This window comes from Cuculus canorus, chromosome 3 (assembly GCF_017976375.1).
Source record: "Cuculus canorus isolate bCucCan1 chromosome 3, bCucCan1.pri, whole genome shotgun sequence".
In the NCBI taxonomy this organism is placed as follows: domain Eukaryota; kingdom Metazoa; phylum Chordata; class Aves; order Cuculiformes; family Cuculidae; genus Cuculus; species Cuculus canorus.
In genome coordinates, this window is record NC_071403.1 from 89,994,427 (window position 1) to 90,016,616 (window position 22,190).

General features: G+C 42.3%; 1 protein-coding gene across 3 annotated transcripts in view; it reads left to right on the forward strand.

Moving 5' to 3' along the window:
- The first annotated feature begins 540 nt into the window (after positions 1 to 540).
- TP53BP2 (tumor protein p53 binding protein 2) overlaps positions 541 to 22,190 on the forward strand; it is a 47,540-nt gene continuing 25,890 nt past the window's right edge. The window contains exons 1-2 of one of the 3 annotated variants that reach the window (XM_054063357.1): positions 541 to 714; positions 21,151 to 21,298. In XM_054063357.1, coding sequence (XP_053919332.1) covers positions 688 to 714; positions 21,151 to 21,298 — 175 coding nt within the window. In that variant the 5' untranslated portion in view covers positions 541 to 687. Of the gene's footprint in view, positions 715 to 1,707; positions 1,856 to 13,907; positions 14,047 to 21,150; positions 21,299 to 22,190 lie in introns of those variants that run through there. The other 2 variants (XM_054063358.1, XM_054063359.1) reach the window with 2 other exon arrangements.

Consider the following 22,190-nt stretch of genomic DNA (forward strand, 5'->3'; position numbering starts at 1 on the left):
ATTTATATGACAAGATAACCAAACACACAAACCAGCTGCAGCAAAACCAGCTGCAGAAAAACTTATCAATTAATTCTCACACTTAGACGAAACTTAGCCCTACTTTGGCTTAAATAAAAAATACTCCACTTTTTGCAATAGTAATTACTTCTTGCACCATTTTAACTTGCCCACTGCAGCTCGACTGCCGGGTCCAACCAAAAACAGAGGAAAAACTAAACCGTACCTTGAGCGGTGATGCTAAATGTTCTGCGTGAAAGAAGAGCTAAAAGGAGATTAATCATAGAATTACCAGGTTGGAAAAGACCTCTGGGATCATCGAGTCCAGCCCTTCCATCCGAGGCAGCAGGGACTCGCCTACCAGTCTTTGGGACCCACGGGAAGCCCCCCAGGCGCAGCGGGATGCTCGGAGGGAGGGATCCCTGGGTGCCCCGTCCCTCCCGCGGAGCCGCGCCAGCCCCTCCCAGGGGTGGGCAGCGGGCGGGGCGCGGCGGCTCCTCCTCGCCGGGCCGGGGTTAGTTTCGGAGCGGAGCCGGAGGTGGGAACAAAGCGTTAGGCGACCTCCCGCAACAGGTTTTGGGTCTGCCTGCCTCCCTCCCTCCTTCCCTCCCTCCCAGCGCGCCCCGGGCTGCCGGGGTCCCGCGGCGTCTCTCGCTCCGGGCGGCGGGGCCGGCACCGGCCGCCCCCATGCGGTTCGGCTCCAAGATGATGCCGGTGAGTCCCCGGCGGGCAGGGCCTGGGGCGGCGCGGAGGGAGGTGGAAAGTTGGAGCCGGGCAGCGGCAGGGAAGAGAGATTCTGCAGACGAGAGGGCGACTGACTCCCCTCCCCATCCTCTTCTTTCCCTCCCTCCCTTTCCTTCCCTCCCTCCCTCTCGCTCTCCTTTTCCCTCCCTCTCGCTCTCCTCTTCCTTCCCTCCCTCCTCTTCCTTCCCTCCCTCCTCTTCCTTCCCTCCCTCCTCTTCCTTCCCTCCCTCCTCTTCCTTCCCTCCCTCCTCTTCCCTCCCTCCTCTTCCCTCCCTCCCCACCCCCCCCTCCTCGTCCCTCCCTCCTCTTCCCTCCCTCCTCTTCCCTCCCTCCTCTTCCCTCCCTCCCTCCTCTTCCCTCCCTCCCTCCTCTTCCCTCCCTCCCCCCTCCTCCCTCCCTCCTCTTCCCTCCCTCCTCTTCCCTCCCTCCTCTTCCCTCCTCCCTCTCCCCTCCTCCCTCTCCCCTCCTCCCTCTCCCCTCCTCCCTCTCTCCTCCTCCCTCTCCCCCTCCTCCCTCTCCCCTCCTCCCTCTCCCCTCCTCCCTCTCCCCTCCTCCCTCTCCCCTCCTCCCTCTCCCCTCCTCCCTCTCCCCTCCTCCCTCTCTCCTCCTCCCTCTCTCCTCCTCCCTCTCTCCTCCTCCCTCTCTCCTCCTCCCTCTCTCCTCCTCCCTCTCTCCTCCTCCCTCTCTCCTCCTCCCTCTCTCCTCCTCCCTCTCTCCCCCCCTCCTCCCTCCCTCTCTCCCCCCCTCCTCCCTCCCTCCCCTCCCTCCCCCTCCCCCCTCCCTCCCCCCTCCCTCCCCTCCCTCCTTCCCTCCCTCCTTCCCTCCCTCCCCTCCCTCCTTCCCACCCTCCTTCCCTCCCTCCCCTCCCTCCTTCCTTCCTTCCTCCTTCCCCTTCCCTCCCTCCCTCCCCTTCCCTCTCCCCTCTCTCTCTGCCGCGCAGGAGCTTCCCCTCCCCCTCCCGTCTCTTTCTTTCCCTGGCTTTTCCTTCCTTTCCTCCCCCACGCCGGGATCCTCCTGCCGGACAGCCCGGCCGACCCAGCGCGGGGGGGATGTTCCCCGTTCGCCCCGCTCCTCCGAAGGCTGTGGGGCTGCTCGCTCCCTTGCTCGCAGGGTAAACCGGCACCTCCTCCCAATCCAGCTTTTTTGTCGTTGTTGTTGTTTTTTGGTTTTTTTTTTATTAATGATATGAAGTTCTTAAAGTTTCCTTGAGCCGCCTCTGCCGCTCCCGGGGAGTGGAGGTGGCTTTGTTTCCGTGTGCCTTCGTTCCAGGAGGGAGATGGTGTCCATGTTGTTTGTGATTTAAAGGGATTAGGAGCTCTCGGGGAAGGGATTCCCACCCCCAGCTTGGGCGAGTTTAGGGGGTTGTGTGCGTTAAACTCGCCCTGCTCTGGGAGATGTTTTATCGCTTCTAAAAGGAACAGGGAGGACCGCCTCCTACCGGAGCTTTAAGATGGATTTTAAAACTACTCTTTTGTTTTTGCCAGCTGAAGTTGAATGCAGGCATATAGCACAGCAGTTTTGCTTGGTTTTCAGCACAAAATACGTGAAGGAGATGACATTAAACGGTTAAGTTTCCTTGAATAGGGATATGTACAGAAAATCCAAACAAGCCTAATACCTACTTAATGGGAGTTGAAGGTGCTTTAAAATGTTCTCTCCGCCATCCTTCTCCGGGCCATGTGGCCTTGCTTGATATCGAATAGCTTTGCAGGCAGAAGTAGTCCTTTAAACCGCACTCTCCTATTAAAGAGTATTTAGTTTAACTCTTCCAGGAGTTGACCAAAGTGAGGTGAGGAAAGAACTGTACTAGGAGATGAAACTTTGAATCCATACTGGAACAATATGGGTGTTTTAGGGGTGCTTAGTTTGCTATCAGTGGGAGGTTCTTCCTTTGCAATTAGGAGGAAGTAATGAGTGATGATAATTTGATCTCGCAGGACACTAGAGAAGGCTGGGTGACTATTGCTGTAACTAATGAGGGAGGAACAGAATATAAGCCCAAGTAGAGATTAAATAGCCAGTGTGTTTTGCAACTGTGGTGGTGTTTACCTATGAAAACTAAGAAAAACAAACACTTAATATAGTAAGGTTTTAATTCAACACATGTCAAAACCGAGCTAGGTGAGCTAGGTAAGCACCCTCATACAACAATGAAGTTTCTAAGAGATGCTGGCCAATTCCTTGTCACTGAGTTCCAATAAAGGAATAAACAAGCAGGAGAAGTCTTATCCCATCAGTGTTTGCAGGTGACAAGTTCCAGTGTATGCATTGCCCTGGTGGCTCAGACTTCTCTTTGGCTGATGACTCAGCTTGTTAATGATTCCGGTTTTTAACCCATAAATAAAGGGATGAGTACAGCCTTTTCATGTTGAGCTTATTGTGAATAATGAAAGATTTATAGAAGCTGAACGTGGCTAAAAGAATAAAAATAAATGTTATGAGTATTAAAACTTTGATTAACCTTTAAGAAAAACCCCGAAGATCTGAGTTTTAGTATAATCTTCAGAGGGATGAGATGTCCAACACTTACATTAAATGGTGCAAAGTGGTGTTAAAAAAGTGCTGTGGTCCATTGGTTATAAGGCAAATGGACTTGCCACTTGCTACTTTGAAAACATTTTATAACGAACATACTCAAGTTAATGTGAACCCAAAAGTGTAGAAAATGCAGTACTGAAAGTAGATCTTACTATTTGTCTTTTTTTTTCCTAAGTATTTCTACAGATTTCCTCATCTGTCTTCTTATTTTTTAAAAAATATTAGATTTTTTCCCCCCCCTCTGATTAAATTCTCATTTCTTCTATTAAAAAGATTGAAAGACTTTGGGGTGGGAAGAGAAGGAGAGGGAGCAGGACATCTGGGTGTTCTTTTGAGGTATTCACATTAATGACGTGTTCATCGTCTTGAGTATCTTTATCTTCTTTGTTTGAATGAGAAATAATTGGTTGGCCCCCAAATGATTTGTTTCTTGCTTAATGTTTCTTAAAGTGTCTCTTTCCCACCCTCCAAAAAAAGTTGTATAAGATCTTATGTCCATAGCTCCCCTGCTGCAGAAGGTAGTGTGGAAAAGGGATTAAATAACACAGCATGAGGGCTTGTGACCCCAGGTGAGGAATACAGCAAGAATGAGCCCATCCAAGAATTCATCTCCGAGGAGCTGCCAGTCAAAAGCCTGGAAACTGCTGTAGCAGCATGACTACTCCTGCTCTTAGGACACTACCCTGAAATGGGAATGTTTACCTTGTGGTGATGACAGATAGGAGCTAAACTGCTTCTGTAGCCATATGTCAGGACAATGTGTTTTAAAGTGTGCGTGAGGATGTAATGCAAAGTAATTTGTGTGTAGCTGTACTGATGAAGGTAATAACAGGGTTAACGCTGACAAGCTGTGTGAAGTTGTCTCACCTTTCATCTGCAAAGGCTTGTGGGAGTGTGACTGGTACTGTTAAGTAGTGAGAAGGAGTTGGAAACACTTTCAAGAATAGAATATTTTTCTCCAGCGTAATTGATGTCTCCTCCTTATTTTGCATTATTACTCTAAAGATGAGCATCAGTTGAGGAAATCAATTGTGTCGTTATGCATACTGGATAAATAGCTTTTAGAAGCTAGTTGGAGGTAACAGAGGTTTGAGCTACCCTTTTAATGCCCAGTGAAGTTTCTGGATCAAACCCACTTGATGATCTAGATAAGAGTTCATTTTGCGGTTTGTTTTGTGTGCAGCAGTTTTTGGGAGCCTTCTTGAAATCGGGATGGATCCAGGCATGCAGATAATATAATTTTAGGGTTAGGGACTAATTTGGCAAAACAGGGAGTGCTTAAATTCCTGACTTAGTTTTTGCCTTCTGTCATTAGAAATGACTTAAATTTCTGAATCTGAAGTTTCCTGATAACCCTGTCTTCTTTTCTAATCAAGTTAAACTATGCTTTAAGTGTAACCCTGCAGCTTTGATGTCACAGGGAATTGTACTTTCTTTTTACAGTCTGTTGAATGCCTTGTTCCAAGTGGGCTTCCCTGAGCTCTTTCATCCAGTGAACACTGAGCTTAAAGTACATATTTTCATTGTGGAGTGCTTCCTACTTTGGATATGTGTATTTATTTTTAAAAGATTTTAACCTTAAACCCCTACAATTAAAGAAGATTTGCTTGTTCCATTAGGCAGTTAATTGGAATTGCCATATTAATTCTGAAATACTGAAAACAGTAGTAGCCCATCTTGGACATTTTTCTTGGGAAAAGCTTTTCTTATTGCTTAACTGAAGATGTTTTAACAGAAATGAATCTCTCACACTTTGTAAGATGAGCAGCTATGAGTTTATGAGAAAACTGACACTCCTCAGCCCCCTGGTATAGTTTAACGACTTTCTATGATACCAGTAAGTGAGCCATAGGATTTCAGCCCCGTTCCGTATACACATATAAACAAGTATAATTGTTTAGGTGCTGATCAGGTATATCGGTCATTAACACTGTTTTTCTTGTATGTCTGCCTGGATTTCAGTGCATGAATAGGACTTCAGACTGTGAGCTCTTCTGAGCATATGCCTCATCTTCATCTGATTGAACTATTTGGTATCTGTTGTGTGTTCTTTTAACTGCATTTCCATTTAGTGTTAGTAATTTAAAAGTTTTAATATTGTGATTGTATTAAAAAATTTACATGTGGCATTCAGTGTTGAAAGTATTTTATCTAGAATGCTGAATAAAGCTTTTTGCTGAGCTTCCTTACATCTAAACTTCTATCACTTGCACTTATCACACACAATAGGAAATATCACCTTGAGGTTCTCCAAGTACTCCCTCCCATGATGCTGTTAAAACAAAATCTTTTTTCCATCCTATGAGTAATTGTTCCAGAAATAATTTTAAATGCATTTAATTTCTCTGATGACTTTTTTAATACCTTAGCCTTCCATCTGCAATTTCTGTTATATTATGCTGCAGTATGTTAAATATCTTTCTTTGTGTGGCTTTTATCTGAAATGGTTGAAGAGCAGTATCACAAATTCATACCAGATCAAACTGTAGAGGCCATGGGAATAGCTAATTATGCTGCTTCTGATCTATTCAACAGTTCAGGGCGTGTGTGCCTTGTGGGGCTCTTGCATTTACTGTTTCAAGGGCTAGTATGTGGTGATGAAGTTCAGGATGAGAGGGTAATTCACAGGAATTATTTTTTTATTATTATTTATTTTTTCTTCCTAGTGTTGCCAGATGGGATCTGTGCTTTATTAGTGAGCAGGTCTGCCTTGGGAGATTAATTTACATTCAAGTCAGTTGGACTTTAAGAGAGGCAGGTATAAAGGTTATTTCAGCAGAATGGCAATGGCAGAGTGCCTAGCCTGCCTTTCAAAGTATTGATTAAGAAACAGTCTTCAAAACGCTCCATTTGTCTAGCTGCTGTCCTTGTTAGCAGCCTGCCTCCGGGACTCTCCTTTCTCTCCCACTGTGCATGTTATTGAACTTGTTTAATTATGGGCACAGTTCTGCCTCGCTGCCATACAGTTTGTCTGAAGTGGGAGTTGGATAACCCCACAGAGACTGTCTTAAGCTTGATGGCACAGCTGGAGGAGGGCTTCTCCCTTCTTCTGCATGGGCCCACTGATAACAAAGGGAATTCCCAGATCCTTTTAATCTGTTGGCTTTTGACTTCCTATGAAGTGTAAAAGCTTATTTAGTGCTTGGAAGATGCTCCAATTCATGAGACAACGAGCAGATAAAGCTCTTCGCTTTGCTTTCAGTTTTATTATCTTTAGGCCTGCTTTCTCTCAGCTTGGTTACTGGTGAGTCAAGCAAAGTCTCTTTGATCTTCAGTTCTCAAACAGTTGGATGATACTGTGTATAAAGGTCACTAGAAATTGTGGACATCACGTGAAGTATAGGTAATTATCTTAGTCACTGTTGCTTAACTGTTTTAGAGTTTTCAGGCTTTTCTGTGGGACATAAAGGACTCGAAATGTCATTTAAAATATTGTTAGGGAGCTATTGCTATAGTTTGGGGTAAGTGCTTGTGGAGAGAGAACTAGAGGAAGAAAAGCAGTCATGGCACTGTCATGATGTTGGACCTTTTAAAGGGCAGAAACCAGTTTTCTGCATGCTTTTGCTATTTGTTTTTTGTTAATCATTAATATTCTGGATCTTGCTGCTGGTATCTAGAATTAGTCATCCATGTGTGCTCACAGTTGTTTCACCATAATGGTGGCATTACGTGGGTGTTGAATCCAGTTGGGTATAAAGGATGAGCACTTTAGGTTTTGTTGCTGTGGGGTTAATACCAAGAATTTTATTACTGAGATGATAGCATAGTTTCTGTACTGATCTCTTCTGTGCTACAGTGACACTTCCAGGTTTCAATACAATGGCTACGTGCAGTGCTCTAGCTTTTATGGGCATCTATTTTAAAAAGGAGGATTAGGGGAATAATTCTTGCCTTTTTATTGAGTATTTTATAATCCTGCTTTTACTTTGCTAAAAGATGGAGTAAAGATGTAAAGCATATACATTTTAAAGCCAAACATGTACCGCAGTTTCTGCATGGTCCTCTTGATTATGAAATAGATTGGAGAAGACCTTTATCTGCAGAATATCTGGGTTATAGCACCCAAACTCAAGTAAAAACATAGACACTTTGACACTTTGACATTGCTAACTTGAAATCTTCTGCCATTATTTTGAGTTGTTCAATATCAAACATCTGGTCTGTAAAATACTAAGTGCTACAGATCAGAGCATTTAATAAAAGGAGTGGAAGCTGCAGGGAGATTAAGCCACTTGCTAAAGGTCATGCAGTGAGTTCAGCCTGGGGTTTGGGAGACCTGTCGAGTCAAACCAACTGGTACATTGTGGTGCACCTGAAATACAAGTCTGTTGTATCTGACGTAAGTATTTAATGATCTGGTTATAGTAATTACGTTGCTTGCACCCCTGCTTCTGTAGGGTTAATCATGAATGGGGAGAGAACCTTGATGGTAGTTCATTCTCTTCCACACTTGAGAACAGTCCTCAGAAGAGTCGCTTGTTCATAAATTCTTCACATTTGTGTAAAGTGTTCCTGTTACACTGGAAGAAGCAGCATATGGGTTTTGTTTTGATTTTTGTTGAGCAAATTAGGAGGTTTTCCTTGTCTTTTGTTACTTTTATTTCACAAGGCTTAACTGCTTAAGGAGCAGTTTAGGTTTAAGATTAGATTACTAGTTTTGTCTGTTGCAATAGAGTGAGTGTTAAATCCCATTGTTTCTTTAAATTGAAAGTTAAGGAAGAGTCTCTAGATTAATATTTTCCTTACTTTCAGTTTCCTTCTGCCCTGTAAAAGAGGAAAGTTCGTATTTGCTTAGATCTTCTCCAGCAGATTCTTTTTTAGTGCTGTCACTGCTATCTCACTTGAGCTCTATGGTGCATCCAAACCACCTGTATGCTCTGGTGCTCCAGTGGAGCGATAGCCTGCAGGTCTGTGAACATGTCTCAGTCTTGCAGTGTGCAGATGAGGGGCTGGAAGACCACACAAACACTGGTGTAGAGTATCTCTCTTGTATTCTCTAGGCGTGGAAGCTCCACCTTCTGCAAGGTGACTGTCGCCTTCTTGGTTTTCAGTAGCCACAGCCTCCTTAGGAAGACACACAGGGTGTCCCCTCACCTTTTCATTAGTTTTGGTGGACAAAGCTGAAGTTGTGCAAATTGTCTGGAATAACAGTTCACACAGAAATGTACAATAAGGCTCTTACTCCCATAGTTGAGGCTTTTATTCAGTTTCTTCTGTCATACCTGTGCATAGTTATAACTTAGTGGTAATTTCTTTGCTGCTTGAGAGTGGCAGCTTGTAATTTATTTTTTTTTTTTAAAGTGTGTGCAAATGCTTTTTTTTTTCCACCCTGCTCAGCATCCTACTGTGTATGCTGCCCTGAATGCAGAACCTCGCCCACATCTGTGATTCCTGCCTTGGCTTCTTTAGGAAAGTGAAACATGTTTGTGCCATCTTTAGAGGGTCTTCCCAGCCCTAGAATGCCCAAAGGGTAAGATTCCCTGAGTTTGTTTGAGGTTCTCTGTTCTCAACTGTACTAAGACTCTGTGTGTGTGTGTGTGTCTCAACATAATGAAGTGTTCGGGAAAAGCTGACATAGCAGGGAATGTGATTGATTTCTGGCTGCAAAAGAGGGAGGGAGGTGTCACTGAGTTGTAAAAGGCAGGGTGCTTAGAGGCCAGGCAAAACACTCTAGACTTCCTTGAAGAATGCCTCAAAGCTCTCCTGTGAAATACCAGAAATTGCTAAGTGATTCTGCCATGGGTCATGTATTAACTGTGTTTCTGAAGGGCATTGCCTACTTCTTGTGCTGGCCTGTAGACACTTCATCAGTGATTGCCATGCTGTGCCTTCCAGTCTAATGAGAACAAGTTTTACTACAAGTAGGAGTTTATATGGGGAAGCTATTGAAACAACGTTGCCTACTTCTTGTCTTTGCATCATCATTCCTGTGCTATTGTATGTAGGTCTTGCTCACAAAGCCTTTCTGCAGTGTGGTTTCCTAGTGTTGTACAAAACCTTTATTATTTAGAGTGCTTCTTTTGCGAATAGGAGTTAGTTGGGTTGGGATAGAGGAAAAAGTTTTCTACCTCCAGGTAAGCAGAATGAGTGGCCAAATAGTAACAGGCTGAGGGGGAAAATTTCTGGAGTTCTTGGGGCAAAAGAAGTCTGTTAAAGAGCCCTGTGTAATATAAGTGTTGGTTTGATTAAACTGTACTGTTTGATTTAAAGTAGCTGTGACATCACCTCAGTGACCACCATTTCACACGAGATCGTCTGTGAAGGTCACTGTCATGACTTTGCCGGTGACAACATGCAGAGCCACTCAGCAAGCCTGCTGCCTTGTTCTAATGAAGTGCTCTCCCTTCCCTCCCTTGTCAGCTGATGTGTCTGTGTAGAGCCTGGTATTGCCTAGAAAGAGCTCTGAGGAGTAAGCGGCACTTAAATAAAACCTGTCAGACAGTGATCAACTGTACATCTTCCAGCCTTCTGCAGCTTCTGCTATAGCAGCTGAATGTTTCTTGGTGAAAGTTAAAAGCATGTAGAGCTCCACATTACAGGAGCGAAGGTTAGATAAGTGAGGTGCTTGGAGGGATAACTGGCTGAATGGCAGGGCAAGATTTCTCCTGCCCAGTTCTGCTGTAGTGGGTAGGTTGTACATATCCCCAAAAAAATAATTGCAAAATAAAAAGACCACCCATCTGTTTTGGTGCAAAAGCTAAATGTGTCTTTTGTGCTAGTTGAATGCATGCTGCTGTAGTGTAATATGCCGTGGTATCTGTTCAATTCCTAATAACTTTTTATGCCTGCACTGCTGTGCACGGGCTGCTTGCCCTTGGTAAGCTGGCAATCATCTGGGTCTGACAAGTAAAGATCAGTCTTCTATCACAACAAAAGTGGGTTCCTGCCCAGAACTGGTAGTGAATAGGAAAGGATTACCCTTCTGCAAAGATATGGTGTGACATTATATCTAATTAGTTTAATAGTAGGATGCTGCTCAAATGAATGGTCTTGTTCCTTTGGTTTACATCCCCACCCAAAGCCACATGTCTTTTGTAGTTTCCACTTGAATTTAATGATGAGTTGGGTGACAGCTCAGAGGAAAGGCTACCCACACTGAAGACAAAAAGCAACAGAAAGGCTTATATGGTAGAAGTGATTTGGCATGTGGCTGCAAAATAAAACATAAAGGTGAGAGATTTGAGAAAACCATGGCTCACCTCTGTCAGCTCACTATTTAGGTTAGCTCAGCAGTAGCAGTCAGATGATACTTTATGCTTTCCTTAACCTCCATATTGTCATGAGACGTGGTAATTGAGGGGAATTTCTTCAGTATCTTTGGGTATTGTCATTCTTTGCGAGCTTTGAGTTGGACTAACACAAACATATGTTTATCCTGGTGAGACTGAGAAGCTTATATAGCTGGCAACCTCTACTTCCTGGAGGCAGGTATATAGGAAGCCAGAGGTGACCTTGGAAGTGGTAAAGCATGCGCACTGTTGTGCTATGTGGGCTATTCCTGGGTTGGGTTTGTTTCTTTTTCGCTTGTCCTGAAGGTAGAACAGCATGTTCTGGAGTTGCAGCATAAAGGAGATGTCAGCCTGCGGTGTGCTAAAATGTCCCTGGACTTCACATTGTAGTAATGCACTTTAGGGTACCAGTCTGGTCAGCCTGAAAGTGCAGTCTATCCCATGACTTCTCCCATAGTGGAATTGCCCATGCACTTAAATGTGTCATTGTTTCAGGTGCCAGAAATGATATGTGCTCTGACTTTACCTGTGTGTGTCACCAGTGTTTTGGTTTCTCATCGATCTGCTTCCTGGGTGTAGGGGACAGATTTTGGCAGCTGTCTTCCTGGAGGAGTGATTAACATGATGCAAGGAGTTTGGCACTGAGCTCTATAAAGTTGCTGGGATTGGAGTAAACCAGTGTTTTAAAATGCTTCTTTTTTTTAAATGTTTGAGATAGACATTGACTCACGACCCCCCCCCCCTTCTTTCTACTTCAATGCTGTCCCCATAGGTGGGCCCAGAATCATAGCCCCCTGTTGCCAGTAGGTGGACGGTAACAAATTGCTTGATGTGTGGATCAGGTGTTTGTTGCATGATAAATATGGCTTTGACTTGTGTGTTCTGAGGGGCTGAGGTCAAGCACCTCCTGATGTGAATATTTATAGTCTTTTTATTGGTGAGATGATTATATATTGGCTGGAAAAGCAGAAAGTTAGTATTTTTAAACTTGGTGAATAGTTGGTGTCTTAGCCTGTGGGTGGTGTGATGTGGGTGGTATAGATGCCAGTTTGCTTGATAGCCTGTTTTGTTTAGGTGTAGGTTGTGTTAAATATGCATTCATCCCTGACACAGGTGTAACTTGACTTTTCTCTGTGAAGAGTCCTGGTTTGTACAAGAAATTTTGATTGCCAGGAAAAATACTAGGCTTTTTTTTTTTTCATTGTAAGAATATACATGCATTTTAAAGGACTATTTTGAGAGGTGTAATTCTAAAGTGTCCCGACAGAGCACTTCGTATGGCTTTTTATTGGCCCCTAGCCATCTAGGAAGCTGAGAGAACAGTAAGTCTTATTCCCAGTGGGGGGAATGCAAAGCTCTAGAGCAGCAAGAGCAGCTTGGTTTCTTTTTCATTTTCCTTTATTTAGTTGTTATTTTTTTTTAGTAGAAAGGCTGCCTCTGGGTTTGACGCAAGTACAGAAAATTGAGATGATTCAGGCTTAACCTTAAGTTCATAACCCCGCTCATTATGCTTGGATGTTGCCTTGGCTTTAGGCTCTTGTTAGGCGCAATGTGTGTTGCGATCTGAAGAATGGGAGAAGGAGCAACTGTAAACCTCTGTGGTTTTGTTGTGTGGGTTAGACTGTTATCCTTTTCCAGAGAAGAGTACCTATTGTAAGAATTACGTGGTATCAATTTTTATCTGTCTGAAAATAATACTGCTTTCTTCTCGTATACCGAGTGTTTATAACTCAGTGCTGAATGGAGAAGATGAGGTAGTCTGCCTGAAGGGGCAAGCCTCCAAAAACCACGTTCTCCTTCTCTAACTCCAGGAGGAGTAGCAAGCTCCATGCAGGGTACCAAAAGTGCGAGTCCAAACACTGTGTGTAAGCTTGCTTTCCTGCCAGTGAACTTGCAGCGGGGTTTGATGGAGTGTCCAACAGGGCGAAAGTGGTGGCTGTAAGGAGCCACGAAGAAGGATTTGGGCAGAAAGGGGAAGAGGTGTGGAATACGTGAAGGAGGGCAACTTCACAGATAGCAATGGGAAGAGATATGCTGATGTACTGCCATGTGGTATAATATGAAGAATGTGTTCAGGATTTGTTTACCATGAATTCCTGCAGTTGTCTTACTAAATCGATGCCAATCCACGTGTGGATTCAAGTGTGAGTAGAATGAGCTGTGCATGATGTGTTGGCAAACATGGGATGCTCACTAAAAGGCTGTAGTTTCCTATGTTTATAAACTAAATTTGTTTCAGTAACACCTCTTAAAAAACAGGTTGGCCCATATGTTTTAGAACATTTTCTTCTGCTTAACGCTGATGTTGCTATACATACTCAGAATAAAAAGTATAAGTGGCTTTAATAGCCACACTTGATTTGAGACATTCTTGCCTTCAATGATAGGTGGCAGCTCAACCAAGAAGTATGGAATGTGTTGCTTCTGTGCTTAATGTTCATTCAAAGTAGTAACCTTCATTTGGATAGACCTTTCTGATGTTTGGCTTATAGGAGGACTTCTGTTCTCTTCTTGTGCACGAGAATGACTGGGGGGAAAAAAAAAAAAGTCAAGCCAGAAAATGTAACTGTTTCTAAGCAAAAGGTTCTGTTTGGAAAGATCTCTTTTAAATGACCTTGTGCATAATGCCCTGCTGAAAGGGAGGGTGTGTAGGTTAGGAATTCTACATTAACCAGTCCTGAGCTATGCCTGATAGATTTCAGAAAACTAAAATGGTAAGTCTCAACTGAAGTGATTTCTCTCTTTGAGGCAACAGCCCACGAAGTAGGAGGGTTGTGAACCTACATCCATTCATTTGAAATGGTAATGGTGCTTGGCCAAAACTCAGACTGTTTTCCTTGCAGCTCTTCAGCTTCCCATAATGGTAGTTCAGATGCATGCCTGATAGTGAGATGTAATGTGGTGTTTGTGCTGTAGTGTTTGCTGGTTTAAGTACTGTATATCAAAAGCAGATGGCTTTCATTTTGTTCTCCCTACATTAAGGATATGAAGGACGAAAAAAAAGAAGGGGAGAGCAAAGCTTCCCCTTTGCTGTTTCCAGCTCTTTTTATCCATGACCCTAAAAGTGCACATAGATGTACATTGTATTTTAAGTCCTGGAAAAAACTGACCTTTCTACCAAAGATAAAATACAAATGCATAATAAACTTATCTTCAAAATAATATATATATAAGCAGAAACTACCGTGCCTTTTAGAGTAACTTTTCTTGTTTTCTCCTGTGATACAATTGGAAGGGAAAAGGGCTGTGCTTTATATAGACTGGGAATAATATGAATAATCCCACGGTGCTTCCTACCGTACTCCACCTACCTTGCATCATAACTTCCTTTCTCATATTTATGGCCAAAAGCCAGTACAATATAAATGGAGTAGTTTGTGCAGGGTGAAACAGCAAGAACCTAACTCCATGCATTTGAGCGTGGCTATAGGCAAATACTAAATTTTACTCTGCGTTTCTGTTGAACCTATTTTTATTGAACAGCTGAATATGAAAAGAATTGGAGATAGCAGTCATCCTGTGTGCCTGTTTTCTAGTAAGTCTATTATAATCTTTTGCTTACCTTAATCTTTCGCTTACCTTAATCTTCAGGTACAATACGTGAGCTGTTGCCTACTGAAGGACTTGTAGCGTTCTGAAGAACTTGATGCAAAAGAATAGCTGAATTATTTTGAGATATAGTTTATGTTAAATGGAGGGCTATAACTATGCATCAGCTTGGAATGCTGCTTATGAGAAGAGGAAAACGTGCTGGTGTGCAGGCTGTCTTCTGTTGTTTAGAAAGTTGCATCAAGTCAGCAAAAATATCTATTTTAGCAGCTGATTTCTTTGCTGCCTGGGAAGGTGCAGCATCAGTATTTCCAGTAGATAAGATGCAAGACTTCTATTTAAAACTCTTTGTTTGGAGGGATATTATATTTATCAGGAAGGACTCATTTGTGGGTATCAGGTTTGTGGGTGGAAGCAGTTATTTCTTGTTTCTGTCATCTGCACTTGCAATGTGATAGTTAATGTATTCATTCTAAAAATTCTGAGCTAGTTTTTCAGCTAGCTGAAATTAACTTCTAAAAATATATTTTAGCTCAGGATGTAAATTATGTTGTTGTAATTGTTTTCCATCCCATGCAGTGTTTAAAAAAAAAAAGCTATTTCACGTACTTGTGAAATATATTTTCTGTATTGATGTATATTGCTGCTGTGTAACCACATTGTGTAGGAAGGTCATTGAAGGGCATTCTGTGAGCTCTTTTTATGAGATTTATTTATCCAGCACATCAGGGGTGCATGCTCTCCATGTCATAGGAAGATACATCACACTTTTGCAGTGTAATATGGTAGGTATCACTTGGGTATCAATAGTAAGAATATTACTGCAAAGCATTGCATCGTCAACTTTAAGAGTGACTTATACGGCCTCCTTAAAAATGAGAGCTAAGAAAATTTGTCATGCAGGCTAAGCCTATTACTTAGCTGTGTCGTGCAAGTATAAAAACCCCCAACTAGTTTTGTGTGTGGTTCAATGGTATTAGGTTTTAGTCTGAAATGCAGAGAATATGGAATGTGGTAAAGAATTATATTATTAGCTCTAAAGCAGAGTAATGAAATGAACAGTGACTTCCAGAGACAGTATGCTTGTTTGGCTATCAAATAACATTCTGGCCTCCATCATTGTCTTGTTGTATGCCTCAGTTTCCCTGCCTGTAAAGGAGGAAACCACTTGCTTGTGTCACGACTTCCTGCTCATAAGATACTTTGAAGGTAAAAAATACCCCATGAGTAGATGCCACAGTTTGTATTGTATGTTACATGCTGTGCAGGAGGACTACATAAAGTTAGAAATTCAGCAAATAGTGAAAACCAGGGTTAAATTAGTTTTGTTATTAAATAGAGAGGAGTTTTTTATAGTAGAATTTTCTCTATATGCCTATAATATTTTATGAGGGACTGAGTTTTGCGCTGAAAGATTGTTGTTCGTTGTTGAATTTTTATGGTCTGAATTGGATGTTTCACTAGAAACTGTTTGGGATGGGAAAAGTATGTTCATCTATTAAACTTGGATAGTTTCAGGAGTTAATTAAGTCCTTGTATTTTAATTTGCATCATGCACAATAATGGCGTTTTCTTCTGAATACTTGCATTTTTCATATTTTAGTATTATTAGTATATTAATCAGAAAATGTCCAATTTGACAGCCTTTTAAACCTAAGATGTGTGATAGCAGTTTTATAATAAGGAGTAGAAGTCTGATACTTGCAGAAACACCATCAAAGTTGAAAAGTAAATTGCATTTCTGCTTTTAATCAATAATTGAGGTCTTCAAAAGATTGATATGAGGTTTTTGATGTGAAATGATATCTCATTGGACGGCATGTGTTTTCTCAGGTTCATATTCCAAACAGGTTTGGAAGCAGTTTTTGGGTTTTGATTCATATGACAGAGAAGGAGCCGAAATGTAGTGTGGGCACAGCCTAGCACTTCTGTAGAGTTAGCCATTCTTAAACATTTTACTTTCAGTTGGAAATGTATTTGCAGATGTTGAGACCTGTTACGTCATGTTTAATACCAGTGCAATTGTACAAAATGTTCGTGAGCTGTTGATAAGCTTAACAACAAATGGCTCAGATTTGTGCGCAAATGTAAGGCTGTTTGAGGCTGGCATACAGAAGAGAGCTGGGAGTCTATGAAAGGGGATGTGACTTGCTTTAATTGATGCCTGTTTCTGTCCTCCTGTCCGGTTGCTTTTCTTGCTACATTCTCTTCCTGTTCCTGGGTATGTTACAGTCCAGACTTAGTGGTGGTAGATGAAGGTGACAGATAAATAATAGAACGAAATTATATATTTCGTGCTGACACAAAATAGCAATTTATACCAATATGGATTTTCTTAGATTTCTGTCTCAGGTGGCAGACTTTTTTGAGACAGAGTTCTCCCTTATGTTTGGTCTTTTGCTGTTCAGTTCTTTGTATGTCATAGTTTTTGCAAGGAATGACTGCTACATATCTCTTGCTTTAGCTCATGTGTCCTTGGTCATCCCTTTGCCCTTGATGCATCCGATCGAAGTGCATCATTTGGTGGCTCCATAACTGCAAACTTCTGTTTTCTAAGCTGTAGCAGAGTCAGCTGAAACCTGTGATGTGTTTATAAAAGAAACTGCTTTAGTAGGTACACAACACGTTCCTGGTTTCTTGCAAGTATGCCACGGTATTGGAATCCTTACACATTTTGAAGCTTCTCAGTACCTGTAAACAGCGAGTATGTCTTGGAGGTGGGGAATGAGAGGGAAATCTTAATTTAGAACTTGGTTAAGGACCTCACTCCTGTTTAAAAGTATTCATGCTGAGCACTGAGTGCTCCTAAAACTCAGTCTTTGAAAGTTTGAAAGGAAAAAAAAAAATCTAATCCAAGGCTAAATGGAATTATCAGAAATTTCAGTATTTGCCAGGATGCAGTCTTTAAAAGATGTGCAGTGTCTGACTGAGACCTGTCTTTGCCCCTTTTTTATCAAGTCTTTCATGTATGCCTAGCTTGAAACAAAATTTTTTACATATTGCTTTTTACCTTTTTTTCCTTGTATATTAACTCCTGGATTCCTATATCTAACTGTCTTAACGTTGTTGGTTTTGGGGAGGATTAAAAGACCATTTTATGCTCTAGCTGGGTGCAATCTACAGGATTCAAACTTCTGAACAAGGTGTTATGAGAGTATTCTTGTTCACTTTGTTGTTTGCTGCTGCACAGCAATTGAACAGCAATATAAACTAACTAGTAGGATGGTTAATAAATGTTGCTTTTGAAGCATTCTCAAGGGAAGGACAATTTCTTAGGATCTGAGCTTGTGGTGGAAGCCAGAGCACCCACCAGGGGTTATGAGCAGTGCTGAAAAGCCATAGTGGGCTTTTGGCTCACGCCAGCTTCTCAACATTTTCCAGACTGCTCTGTGATGGATAGTTTCTGCTCAGTGCTTGCCCTGTCCTCTGATACGGCCAGGCCTCGTGGTTATGCAGGTGGTGGAGCAGACAAGGCTCCTTGCCTCTCCTTTGCTGGGCCGTAAATGTTAAAGCCATTTGGGTGGGAAGGGAGGGACACAAGTACTTAGAGGACTTCTGAATTATCTCAGCGTTGTCCCTGGAGCTAATGGGAAGTGGGATGAGGTTGTTGTAAAGGTCACATGAATTTTGGGGCCTTTTAGTTACTTTAGAGTCTTGAGACTTTGCAGTATGTTTTTAGGGAATTTACAGAGTTTAGTTGCTCCCCTCCCCAATTTCTAGAATGTGTGGGATGGAGATAATGCAGATATTATTAAGTCTCAGAAATGGCCCCCACAGACCAGGTTTGAGTGCTTTTGGCTTAATGTATTGGCAATTGTCTGGAGCATTGTGGATAGAGAGGGCAACGTGTGATCCTTCCTGCGTAGTTGTCTGTATTGGCAAATCCGAAGGATTAACAACTGGATATAAACACAGGCTTTGAAGGGTGAACAGCCCTGCTAGGGTTAGATTAGGTCTGCTTTGTGTATAATACCATGATTTTTATAATTTTCTTTTAATTCCGTCTATAAGCTCATATTTTAAAGCTAACAAATGTTACTGCAGATACACAGCCTGTGCGATTCAGTGTTGTTCTGAATACAGAATTATACAGCATTAGATGTGAAGTGGTGAAGTGTTTTATATACATACATAACGCTGCTCTTGCAGCTTTTTAGGAACCTCCTTTTTATTTTATACTTTTCTGCTCCAAGTTCTGTGATTAAGTGGTATTTTTTATGTGGTTACACATGGCATCCCTCACTGTCAGCCTCCTCCAGAAACATTGCATCTGAAAGATAGCACATTTGATGACAAAAGATTAAAGCTGAGTATCAGAGTTCCTGCTTGGAAAGCTTTATCTCTTAATTTAGGTCAGTACTTCAATGCACTGTGCTGTAAACAGCGCAATGTTTGTGCCCATCTCCACTGTGTGATAAGCATATGTGGTAAGCTGATCCTACCTGACTGCCTGCCACACAACTCTGGCCCACACAAAGCATACCAGAGAGGGAGCAGTGTTAAAACAAATTCTCTGCTGCTGATGGGTGTGCAGCTGTGACTCTGACTGGCGGGCGGGATGCTGCCTTTCAAGAGCAGAACTGTGGAGTGAGCAGCAGCCCTGACTCAAGCTAGAATCCTCAAGCACTGGGTATGCCGCTCTATCTGCCTACCTGCCCTCCACGGGATTTACCAGTTTCTGTCAGTCAGTAATCGGAATTTTGTTGCCATCTTTGCATTTTCCACATTCTCCCTCTTAATTCCTGCTCTTAGAAGTTCTAAATGTTTGGAGTTTCTTTTTGCCATGGCATGACAAGGAAATGCTTGGGAAATCTCAACATTTCCCTAAGGATTACAGACAGTTTGAGCTTTATTTCACCAGGTCTTTTCTGCTCTGTGAGTGTTTGTAGAAGTTCTTTAGGAATTTATTGGAAACTGTTGTCTTGAGGAGTCAGTCAAAAAAAAGATATCAGAAGCTCTGTGTGGCCTTGGTGCTGAATCTGGTGCAGTCCCAGGACCCACCTTATACTGTCACATGTATTAGGGAAGTGATTGTGTCCCTGTACATGCACTGGTGAGGCTGCATCTTGAATCCTGTGTTCAGTTTTGGGCCCCTCAGTACAAGGAGGACACTGATGTGCTGGAGTGTGTCCAGAGAAGAGCAGTGAAGCTGGTGAAAGGGCTGGAGCACAAGCCTTATGAGGAGCAGATGAGGGAACTGGGCTTGTTTAGCTTGGAGAACAGGAGACTGAGGGGAGACCTTATCACTGTCAACAACTGCCTGGTCGGAGGCTGTGGTGAAGTGGGTTCTGGTCTCTTCTCCCCAGGGACAAGTGATAGGATGAAAAGAAATGGCCTGTAGTTGAATCAGGGAAGGTTCAGACTGGATATTAGGAAACATTTATTTACTGAAAGAATGGTGAAGCGTTGACACAGCTGCCCAGGGCAGTGGTGGAGTAGCTACACTATGTGTCAAAAGTGTAGACGTGGCACTTGGGGATGTGGTTTTTAGTAGGCATGGTGGTGTTGGGCTGATGGTTGGACTCAATCATCTTAAAGGCCTTTTCCAACCTTAATGATTCTGTGATTCTAAGTAGGATAAATACTTACACTGTATAATAGGATGTGCTGGGTGTGGAGTGTTTTCGTGGCAGTTTTTAGAAGAATAAAGGCAGCTTCTCCTATAGGAATGGAGGGTATCTTGGCACTCAAAAGAGCCCTGCGAAGGGTTTTAAGACATCGGGGATGTGTGTGTGTGGTTGTATTTTGGGAGAATCCCCAAGAGGTGGTTCCTAAAACTGAAGAAGGTGGGGCTAAGTTTGATTTTTGCAGTGGCATAAAAAAAAATTGTTCCAGAGTATTCACTCAATATCACAGGAATAATGCTTGTGGTAATGAGGTTGAGTTTTTTACCTTTAAATTTAAAAGGATATTTATAGCTCTCTCTTGCCTTGTTTGATTTGGACATTTTTTTTTTCTACCTTTGAACTGTTGTTCGTAAGATGTATAATCCTTTTACTCCCTGACAGTGAAGACAGGCAAGGATTTGTGTTTCTGCCTGCAAGAACAACTTCTCCAGCTGTATGAAAAAGACTGAATTGTTCAGCTTACTGATAAGCTTTCTGTTGCTTTAAATGCTTAGTGGTATATTTGCTTTCTGGAGACATTTGGCTGATTTTTGTGTCTCTGGAAGTTGCGCAACTAGCAGCCAGTTGATAATGAAGTTGAGGATAGGTCTCAGAAGAGAATGGATATTAATTTTTAGCTAGCAGCTAAACTTTGATAGGAGTTTGATATTAATAGCATACAGTGAGGTGGTGTTCAGAAGCAACAATCGTCAATGTTTTCTATCAGATATAAAAAAAGGCAACAAATATTTAAAATGCTCATTTTCTACTTATGCCAGAAAAGACATGAACAAGAATAAAATCTAGCTGTATAGTGTGTTTATACATAAAAGTAACCAAAGATCAAGGATCCTTCTACAGCTCTGAAGAGAAAGCCAAGTAAAACATCCTTGCTTTCCTGTGAATGGTGTTTGGGAAGACGCTGTATTCAGACTGAGACTAAAGGTCTAGTAAGTTGACTTGTGCTTCTGAAAAAGCTTCAATGAAATGTGTTGTGGAAATAAAAATTATCTTTCGACTTCACTGCCTGTGTAGTAAGCTCCAGTCTTTTTTTTTTTTTTTTTTTAAACGGATGTACTTGCTGTTGTTTTTCACTTTAAAGAATATTTCTGAGCTCTAGATGACTTTTTCTTGCTGTGTCAAGTGCGTGCAGTATATACGTATAGTAAGGTGGGAGGAGTTCTGAGACCACCTTAAGAGAGAAGGAAGGAGCAGTAGGTCTGGATTTAAAAGCAAACAATCCTTCTGTAAGGTCTTTAGTTGAACATAGAATTACTTCATAGTGTCTCACTTGCTTGTACCTTAAAGAGAAATTAGTTTTCATTGGGGTTTTTTTTTTTTTCCAAAATTCTGCACGCCCAGTACTTGATAAGAAATGCTAAAATTGTGTTGAAAAGAATGGATTTAAGGAGAGGGTTGTGTTTCTGTGCAGTTTGGCTTTTGTGCTATAGAGTAACCATGTACTGTTGCTTTGTCTTTTCCAGATGTTTCTGACAGTGTACCTCAGTAACAATGAGCAGCATTTCACTGAGGTGCCAGTCACCCCTGAAACAACCTGCAGAGATGTGGTGGAGCTGTGCAAGGAGCCTGGCGAGAGCGAGTGCCACCTGGCTGAGGTGTGCTGTGGTTCAGGTAGGCTAGGCTTGTGCCTTGTGAGTGACTGGGCATTCAGTGACTGTGTAGCGCACAGAGACCTGGCAGATGTGGTGCTGTCCCAGAGCATTTCTGCCTTATTAATGTCCTCTTCAGACCTGCTGTATGAAAATGCATCTACAGAAACGCTAACACACACACAAGTGAGTTAAAGGGGAATCAAGCATGCAGGTGTTCTTGTGTGTATGCAGCCCTTCTCTGATTCAAGAGTTTCTGAAGTGTGTGGGGAAGTTTTCTTCCCACAGTGGGGTCCCTGTGGCCTCTGTGAGGATGGAGAAGCTATTTTTGACTGTTCTCTATCCTTTTTAAGTCTGTGCAAGAGAGGTTTTATGTATGTGCTCGATTATGACTTTTCTTCTGTGTTGCTGCTGATTTTTGTTTTGGATGTTCAAATCTTAGCTTGCAGTGCTCAATCAGACCTGGAGAAGCAAATTGGAAGATAAAGTCTGGCTAACTCTTCATGGCCTAAATGGGAAAGGGCTTTTGACTATCTGCTGTCTCCATGGTGCTCATTAGATACTAGTAGCCATCCAGAGATAGATGAATCTGTGGACAGGATTTTAAGTCATGAGAAATAATTATGTTTGATCCAACTCTTTTGAGATACTTCAACAAAATAATAAAATAATCTGATGATAAAGGCTTATGTTCCTGTCTTCCTCTGCTGTTTGTTCAGGCACACACCTGTTCAAAGAAGTCTTTGGTGAGCTGGATCTTTGTTTAGCAGCATCAGATACTCCTGACTTCTAGCCCCTGCTGACAGATGTGTAATGTTTCTGATATTTCTAAGTTTAAAACATGCGGCAGATTTTTTTTTCCCTTCTCCTTAGAAGAGAAAACATATTTTCTTTATACATGATAGTAAAATAAA